General features: G+C 37.3%; 1 protein-coding gene across 1 annotated transcript in view; it reads right to left on the bottom strand.

Moving 5' to 3' along the window:
* Positions 1-1,686: 1,686 nt before the first annotated feature.
* Positions 1,687-9,267, bottom strand: part of NUP133 (nucleoporin 133) — a 28,765-nt gene continuing 21,184 nt past the window's right edge. Inside the window, exons 22-26 of the mRNA XM_085055460.1 lie at positions 8,047-8,165; positions 6,464-6,544; positions 5,352-5,416; positions 2,862-2,950; positions 1,687-2,047 (exon numbers count right to left, since the gene is read on the bottom strand). Of these exons, the coding sequence (XP_084911586.1) occupies positions 1,911-2,047; positions 2,862-2,950; positions 5,352-5,416; positions 6,464-6,544; positions 8,047-8,165 (491 nt within the window). The 3' untranslated portion in view covers positions 1,687-1,910. The remainder of the gene's footprint in view (positions 2,048-2,861; positions 2,951-5,351; positions 5,417-6,463; positions 6,545-8,046; positions 8,166-9,267) is intronic.

Here is a 9,267-nt window from a genome sequence, read left to right as displayed (position 1 = left end):
TGTTTTGGCAATAGTCAGATGGAAAGCTGTTGAACAAATGCCAACTGCCTCCCAACCCAGCAGTGGAGTAAAGCAGTTGAAAACCCTACACAGCTCCTCATTTGCCCAAAACCTGGAGAATGTTTTTACACCAACCACGATAAACATGACCCAGCAGAGAAGCCAGGCACTTTGAAATAATAGCTAAGGGTGATCAGAACCGCTCAGTTGGAGCAAGCTTTCCAGGGCTTGCCCTGCCACTCCTGGCAGAATACAGGTATCTGGCCAGCAGTCTAGGAAGGTACGAGATATTCCCAAAGTGCTTTATGGAGGACAGTCAACTAAAGAGATTCCTTTTCAAGCAGAATTTAGGAGTCTAGGAGAAGTTAAGGCAGAACATATTTTGGCAGGTATTAGCAATCATTTATCCCATTAGTCCCTTTCTCCCAAAACCCTAAGTTTATCGAGGTGAAACCACCCTCAAAGTGACATTCAAGTGAACACATGGAATCCCTCCAAGGCTTTAAACGAGCAACTCCTTTGAAGCTGTAGCTGGGAGTTACGCTCACACTCCTCAGCCATGCAAGACAGCACAAGAGCAAAGTTTGCTGCTTAGAACAATCTTAGAAGATGACTGCTAGTGCATTTCTTTCCCATATTAGTTAGAACCTCTCTAGATAAATCTATTCTTCCAAACATGTTCAGACTCTCAGTCCAGCTTACTGTATTAGTACAGGGAGGAGGGGAAGCCACGGAAGGGGAGCTATGCTTTTAAAACTGGAAACTGGATTCTCTTCAACCAATTTAACTTCTGACCTTCTCAGCTGTTAGATCAAGTTGTTGCAGCAGGCATTGAGCCAGACAAGTAAAACATAAGGGCATGCAAGTTGCTCTGGAGTCAGTTTCTGGCTCCTGAGCTACATGCAAAAGAAAGGTGCAACACAACAGATTGCACTAACTTTTATTGAAAGGCTAAAATCTGCTGTCAATCAGAATAATTAAAATTGAGAAGTTAAATGGGATTTTTTTTTTATTCCAATGTCAGAGATAATTAACTGGGGCAGTGGGGTTAAAAAACGCCCAACAAAATTAGTAGTATCTGGCCAGTAGAGACCAAGGCATGGAGTAAGGAAGATCATTCTGTACTCCCACACTCTCATAACTGCTTTCTAGGTTTCTTCTGAGCCTAGGCACAAGCAGTTGCTGTGAATGACTGCATGGTGAGCTGCTAATCCCATTTTACATGTATTCCAGAAATAGCTTAAATGGAAGTTAAATGAATTCAATACTAAAATATTTGGGAAAAGGTTCATCTTATAGACATGAACTGAAAGACTGGTATATTTACTGAACCAGAAGACTTATTCCTTTCTGTCACAGACAAGCTGAATGATCAGTGACAAGCCAGTTATCCTTTTTCCGCAAGTAACTTTAATGCAAAATTGTAACTACCTAGTTTCTACAGCAAAAAGTGTTGCACAAAGAAAGAGTGAAGCTATCCAACAGAATGACCAGTTGTTTCTTAAGTAAGCTGTGCAGCCACCCAAGATTAATGTGTTCAGTATTTTCTCTGAAACAAAATCACAGCTCCAGTGGTGACAACACAAGTTTCCCACCTTCTGCAGTGGGTCCCTGCATTTCATCCTGAATGTCTGTGTATCTTTGAGTCTCAGACAGGACACATACGAATCAAGATACAGAACAAAGTAAGTTCATGAAAGGCACAGAAAATGAAAATTTTATTTTTATTTTGCCTGAAAACACAATTCTGCCTCCCCGACTGAAGCATCAATGTCTCTACATTTAAGACCAAGAATATTACTCATATGGACTTTATCACAAAGTTTTAGCAAAAATACGAACAGAATATAAAAAAGTATACATGAAATCAACAGTTCTTTAGAAAAAACATTTAAAAACCCCAGTGAGAATCATGCTTGTCCCTGAACGTAGAGTTCATAGTTTGCTTTTAACACAAATGCGAAGTAAGCGTTGTATTTCAAGTTTCCAAGTTCATTTGCTTGAAGCAAGTCCTTCACCTCTGGTAAATACTCACTTAACTGAACTCCTACAACACAAAACCATTTATTACAACACTGGGAAAAGCACTTTGCATTAGCAGTTAAGATAATTTTTAAGTTAACACCTGTCTACCTCACAGCTAAATCACTCTTTTGGAATTGGGAAGCTCTGATTCTATTATACATGACAAGAAATACAATAATGCAAAGAAATTGACAGGATTGAACACACAAAACTGCAACTGTTCTGAAGAACTTAATTACTGTATTTTTCACATGAAGCCTTCTCTGTTCTGAAGAAAGCTCCTATACAGTAATATTTAAAACAGGCTTTGACTCTCAGTCGCTTCCCTCTTCTCCCTCCCTCCTCCAGCTGTAACTTCCATGGCTATAACTTCCACTAGTCAGCTCTAAGTGGAGAATGGGAAGTGTATTTTTTGTTTTGGCTTTTGGAGAGGGAAAACAAAAGCAAAAAAACCAAACATTTTGGATAAAATAGATGAAGTTCTTCTGAGTGACAGTCAGTTAATTATTATCTTGTATCTTACAGAAAATACATATTTACCTCCAGAAGACCTACTTTACTGTACAGTAAGCAACTGCTAAAAATCTGCTGAGTGCCCTACTGAGCAAATAACTTAAGGATACTAAAATTATAACCAAGGAATCTGCTCATTTCTTATCCCCCTGGACAGTTTACAGAGATAGAATTAGCTCCATATGATTTTAATTGTCTAGTGGAATGTATTTTTTATTACTCTGAGAATTTATTAATGCTACTTTTTACATATTAATGTTCATCTTAAGAAGCTTTTGAAACAACAGTTTCAATACATTCACTTATATTCAAGTGCACTTTACCTTCTTTCAACAGCTTTTGTAGTATTTTCACAAAAATACTATCTTTAGATGCTTCAATGGGATCATCTCTACCATCTGAACAGGACCACCTGCAAGTCAAAGAACCATTTGGGGACAGAACTGCACAGACAAAATAAAATGAAAACTAAAAAGAAAAAAAAAACTCAGGAAAATTTGATAAATTATCGAAGGTGATTAATGCATGTCCACATGGAAACATTATGTGCTTGGTTATAGCTCAAAGCAAGAAGTTTTTTCCTACCTTGTGTTAATTAGTCTTTATTCCAAGAGTAAAACTGGAATGAAAGCGCACTACTATAATGTGGTCCAGTTAGGAATAGAAATGTTTCCCATCTTCTAAACCATTAAAAACCCCAACTAAACAACGTATTTCTTTGATAAAATAGAAGCAGTATCCACTGAGATAATAACTACCTATTCTCATTAATTATATTTTGCAATTAAGATGATGAAAGTATAGAATTTCCTTTTTTTTGGTAGAATAAAGCAAGAGAAGCAGTTTTCTAACATATGTGAAAAAAATCAAAACAAAAAGCAAACACTAAGAAGGAGAAAAAAAAATTTACAAAATCTAAGTTGCAGGCCTGAAACAGCACACACAGTCACAAAACAAAGTTTGTCTCCTTTGTGATTAAATGTGAAGACTCACGAATGCCAGTCTCATCTGTGATACAAAAAAATCCCAAACAGATTTTTCTAAGAGAAAGATTACTTTAAATGACAATTTTTCATCCTCACAGAGCTTTATATGTATCAGTTTAAAGTCAACACCAACCTAACTTGTTTTGCTGTGGTTCTAACCTTTCAGTTGAAATTTCCTGTTCCATGTGTTAAGCTGTCAGACAAAACCAGTTCTCATATCACTCCCTAAACTAACATGGGCCAGTGGGACTTGCTTGTAACAGATCTGGACCTGGATCCAGAAGCTATTATTGATAAATCCTCTGTACTTCACTGGTTTTACTCTGGATGTTTCTTCAGCTCCTAAATGTCTAGGATTACATCTTTAATTCCACTAGGAAGAATGTGAGGAAAGGAGGGAGGGGAAGGGGGATTTTCTCTTCTTGGGCACAGAGGAGCAGAGTGAGAACCCTACCAGAGCACCAGGAGCACACTCACCAAGGCTCTCCATCCTACCCAAGAACCTCATCACCATCTGCAGCCCTCAAGGTAGAAACCAAAGGCCATCCTTTAAAGTGGGTACTGTAACATGTTGAATGTTTACTTTTGCACAGAGATGAAAGTTAACACTCTCTGTAAGCCTTTGTGAGCCTTGCTGGACTGCAAACTCAGCTGGGACATCAAGTCTTCTACACACTATTCAGTGTAAAGTCTGCATATCAGATTGCACTTGGTTAGCTGCCAGAGTGGGCAAAATCTTGTCAGCATTACACATGTTTGAATGGTTAAAATATTACATTCAAAACCCCATGTTTGGTCCAGGGTAGATAGGTCATAAACAAATAACTGGACTGGTGCCATGCAGGAGTTCTGGATTCTTCTGTCTTTAAAATAACAGGAAGAGAAATCACTTGGAATAGTGTGAACCTCTTTCTGCATATTATTTGTGTCATATGCAGACACAACTTAGTCATGCAATTAGGAATTTATTTCCTAGACACCACTGTCCTTTAGAATCTATCCTATGTGCAAGTGTGACTCCAAATGCTGCTTATTTCCATTTTAATCACAAATGGCACAGTGCATTAAGAATGTATTATTCTCTCCTCATCTCTTCTTCCTTAGGCCCCTCGTGGAACATAGATGGGAGTTAGGAAAGTTGGAAGACTTCTGAAAGTTAGAAAGGAAAGGGAGGAAATGCCATTTAATTTATTAAACCTGGGAGAGAACAGTACCACTGTTTGATGACATGACTCTTGTGACCAGCTGGATTCTGCCTGTATTTGGTTTTGAGCATCCAGAAGGGTGGCTCTTCTAAGCACCATTTAGGCTTTAGTCTCTTACAGACAAGAATGCAGCCTTAACTCAAAACGGCCATGACCTTGTGAATGTGGTTCAATGGCAAAACCCAAGTCAAATAAAAGCTTGCAGGAGTGACCTCTCCTATGTTAGTCTTATTAAAAAGCTTCTATTTGAGATGCTTCAACACAAAAAAAACCCCCAAAAAACCAAAACCAAAAAACAACAAGTTCTGCGTTGGTCACTTCTATTAGCTCAGGAAAGGACTCAAAAACAAAAGCTGCATGAATTCATTTCTATGTCAGGTGCCAGGACTGCACAGTATGTTGCCAGTGAGATAAACCAAAAAAGTACTGCAGACTTTTTTTGCAGGGGTTTCACTTTGCAAATAAGAATACATGTTCTGATCAGATGCATTATCCTTAACTAACCTTTTCCTATGTAATGAAATCTTTTTTGTAAATTAGAGAATAGTACACTGAAATACAATTCTAGAAAAGCTGTGTCACAAGTTCTGGAAAATACTGTGTCACAGTAACTTATACTTACCCATCTCTTTGGAGAGCCTTACAGAGAATTTTAAGTTTAAGATCATTTACGTCCACTTCTTCTTCCTTCAATTCATATAAGGAGAAGAAACAGGCAAATTAAAATTTTCAGCTTTTTTACAAAGAAATAATCACTGTCGCACAGATTGCATCAATGAATTAGATTCTTTCTTCAATCACCAAATGTAGTTTTTAATATATGATGTTTTAACAGATGATCTAATTGGGTTGTTGGAACACCAAACAATGTTTGCTTCCATTTGAAATCATGGATTCAGACTTTCCACATCACCACTTGACTGCTGAAGACCAACTAAAACAATTTGAAAAAGGGCAATTTTAAAATACCAACTCGTAAGACAATGTGTTTTAGGCAAATTTTATTTCACCATGTGGTAAATGACCACTGAAGTTAAGGCTCTTTTTTCAGTATGGCCAAGCTAACTAACATGCATTAGTGTCTGCATTAGGGTATATATTTTATGAATATATTAGTTAATGTCTTCAAAGATAAACATTTGATTTGAAAAAGGCAGTTTCTTCATTGCACAGAAACCACCATCTCCAATTTGTGCTGAATGGCACTACAGAAGTTGTTAGAAACTTCACTGTCTGTGGGAAAAAATTTTGAAATCTCATGGGTTTAGAGTAACATTTATTTTATTTAGATGTAAAAAAAAAATACAGTTGAAAGAAAAGCAGATGGCAAATCTGTGGTTCAAAGCTATTTACATGTTAAAAAGTGGTGACTATCCCACATTACCTCATGACAATCAGCAAAACTGCCAAGAGGGAAGACGCAAGAACTAAACTACTCAAAACAGCTGATCTTTGTCCTCTTTGGAGACAGCCTGTAGGGAAGCAAGGCTTTAAAAAAGAAACTATAGACTATAAATGGGAAGTGAAGATGAAGAGTGTAATTTTTCTTAAATTATCTACACCACATTTGGCATTAAGTCTCCAGTGACTTAAAAACAAACTGAAAAAACACATTGGGGTTGCTTTAATTACCATACACAAGCTAATACGTTAACTAACTACAGATGCACCATCCTAGCTTAAATAATAATTTAAAAGTCTCTCAGTTAGAAATCCTTCAAAAAATTTTCCTACCTCATCAATATATTCCAGCAGATCAAGTGCTTTCTTGAAGTCATACTCATTGGCTCTTTTGTTCTCATCACATATGTACATCTATGAAATCAGAGATTAACGTGGAGAATTATTTTTAGCCTGCAAACTAACACAACCGGTATCAGGGACAACCCACTGGGAAGACCACCATGTATTTTCTACTTACATGACCTTCTCATGAAAATATGTCTTGATTCAACTGCTAGTATTTTTATAGTAAGGAATATACTTAAGGTTTTAGAGCAGCATTCCACCTACGTGACAATGGTCTGTGGACAAATGATATTGGATACAAGGCAGCTAGGTTTCAAATTTAAGTGCCATTTAAGGCTGTAACATTCCTGGACTACTGTAGCCAGAGCTCAGCTCCACAAATAAGCTCTCCAAATTATTTCAGTAATTAAGCTCAAAGCAGGACTTCAGCACACGTGCTGCCTTTCACCCCTCAAAAACAACAAGTTTGCCCTCAGTATTTCAGATCCCCCAATTACAGGTTAGTACTTCAAAGGAAAATTAGCACTCTTTTAGTTAACACTTTCTGACTTTTGTTCTTGCATTGCAAGCAGCAACTATGAACACTGGTTTAACAAGAAGAGAGAATTCAGAAGGAAAACTGTCATTGTGCCAGCTCTTGCCAAGTCCTGACTGACACTTCCTACCCTTCCCTAATCCCACAGATAGCCTTATTTAAAGACACAGGTAAGGACTTCACAATCTGCTATTAGCACAGTTCTAGGAAAAGGATGAGAATGTAAACAAGCATGCTTGTTTACATTTCAGCTTTTGCTTTTCCACAGGATTACAGGAAAGTGGGGAGTTACAGAACTGACAACCAGACAGGACCTGACTTCTTTATCAATGTATCACTGTTATTCATGGAGTATTTTTTGTGTGCATCACTGGATGTAAAAATATGTGGCAAACAAGGCAGAATCAGTATGGCTACTGGTTCCTGCCTACCACCAGAAAGGGGTGTGAAAAATGAGTCAGCACTGTTATTTATCCTAGTACCGGAACAGTTCAAATTTTTGTTTCATTACAGGTTGGATTTTTGTAAAAGAAAACAAAAGCAGAACGACTTTCAGTGCCACTTTGCAACGGGTGACCAAAAGCCTCTACCTGCTTCTAGTCCTTCCTTCTTCTATCTTGCAGCATCCCTCTCCATAAGGTAGAATTTTTTGCTCATTCTGCCTTCCAATTTCTGCCCAACCAAGAACGTAAATGAAGGTAAAAACTGTCTCACATCCAAAAACTGGCTTAGACCAGTAAATCAACTTCTGGCACTGATCTGATTTGCTTTTTCTCATAGCAGCACTCCAAAGCACACATTCAACAAGAAAAAACTAGGACTAAAACTATCATTCTGATGCTTGGTGCTGGCAGAAACCAAGCAAAGTTAAACCAATTCATACATCAGATCTTTAGATCTTGCGTTTAACAAGTCATATAAGGGATGACAAGTCATATAAAGGCAGCTGTGACCATCTCATTTATTTTATCATAAAGAAGCAGAAAATGTACTGAAGTTTACCTGTGTAATGAATAAAACATGAGACACTTACATCAATGAGCTGAGATGCAGACAACACTGGCATATCGTTGAGATTCAGCTGTTTCTCTGCCAGGAGTTGTTCGGGAAGTGTCTCCTGATGTAACAAAAAGCGCTCCTGCTCTGATATTTCTTGTAGTCATTTAAGGAAATGAATGCTTCATGTTATTAAAATGTAATAATAAATTTTGTGGCACAACAATGACTGTCAAGTCACAATATTATTCAAGCCCACAAGCTTTGTTGTGAAGTATTCTATCTGGACACTCATCTATGTTCCCGAAGCACAGAAATACTTCCACTTCAATGTTGCCATCCCAGTGAATTAGTTCTTACTTTTCACTCATGTTCCCAATGCCACAAAAATGGATAACTCTAATTTTGTCCCAAAACTTCAAAATTGATACATACGATTGGATGGAAGCTGTTGCACTATGCAGGAAAGTAAGTTAGTTGCAACTTTAAGGAGCTGTGCCGTGGACTTGTTCCATCTCATGAACTGTTCAATTTTTGATTGTTTTATACTTGCCAGTAGGATCCGCTTTAGGATCAGAAGCTTACTGGTCTGAGACATTCAAAACAGAATAATATCAACCACTCTATATGAACCCTGCCCTTCTCACCAACTTCCATTGCATGGCAGAATAGGGAAAATAATTCTATGGAGCATTTTATCTTTTCAGAGGAATAGACAAATTATTTCTGCCACATTTTCCTTTTCTCTACCAATAGGAAACTGATACACTAAGAGCTTAAGTTTTAAAAACTACATCATGTGTCACACAGAAATGTGTAGCAGAATAAAGTCCAGAAAAAATTTTGAAAGTCCTCTAGTCCATTGAAATAAGGCTTTGATTTTCTCTTTTATTTTTAAATTTTCCTATTTAAATGTGAGATTCTTCCCCTCAGCACAGACATTTTCACAGTGATAAAAAACCAAATTTAAACATCAAGGTTTCAAGCAAAGTTTTACAACTTAAAAGGCAGATAATACATTATTATTACGAGCTAAAAATAATTTGTAAAGCCTACTTACTTAACACAATTATGACCAGGCTTTTTCAATAGGATTTAAGAACTATTCATTACATAGATGGATAAATACGCATATAAACACAAGTAATCTTGAACAGCAACCCTGAGTCATATTCCAAAGCTTCCCCCTGGTGGCCACAATCCTTTAACCAGCAGTGCAGAATTGCTTTTCACAAACTCACAGCACATGTGCTGCACA

The sequence above is a fragment of the Lichenostomus cassidix genome, chromosome 3, assembly GCF_008360975.1.
Source record: "Lichenostomus cassidix isolate B80296 chromosome 3, HeHo_3.0, whole genome shotgun sequence".
In the NCBI taxonomy this organism is placed as follows: domain Eukaryota; kingdom Metazoa; phylum Chordata; class Aves; order Passeriformes; family Meliphagidae; genus Lichenostomus; species Lichenostomus cassidix.
This window is presented reverse-complemented; position numbering and strand designations above follow the sequence as displayed.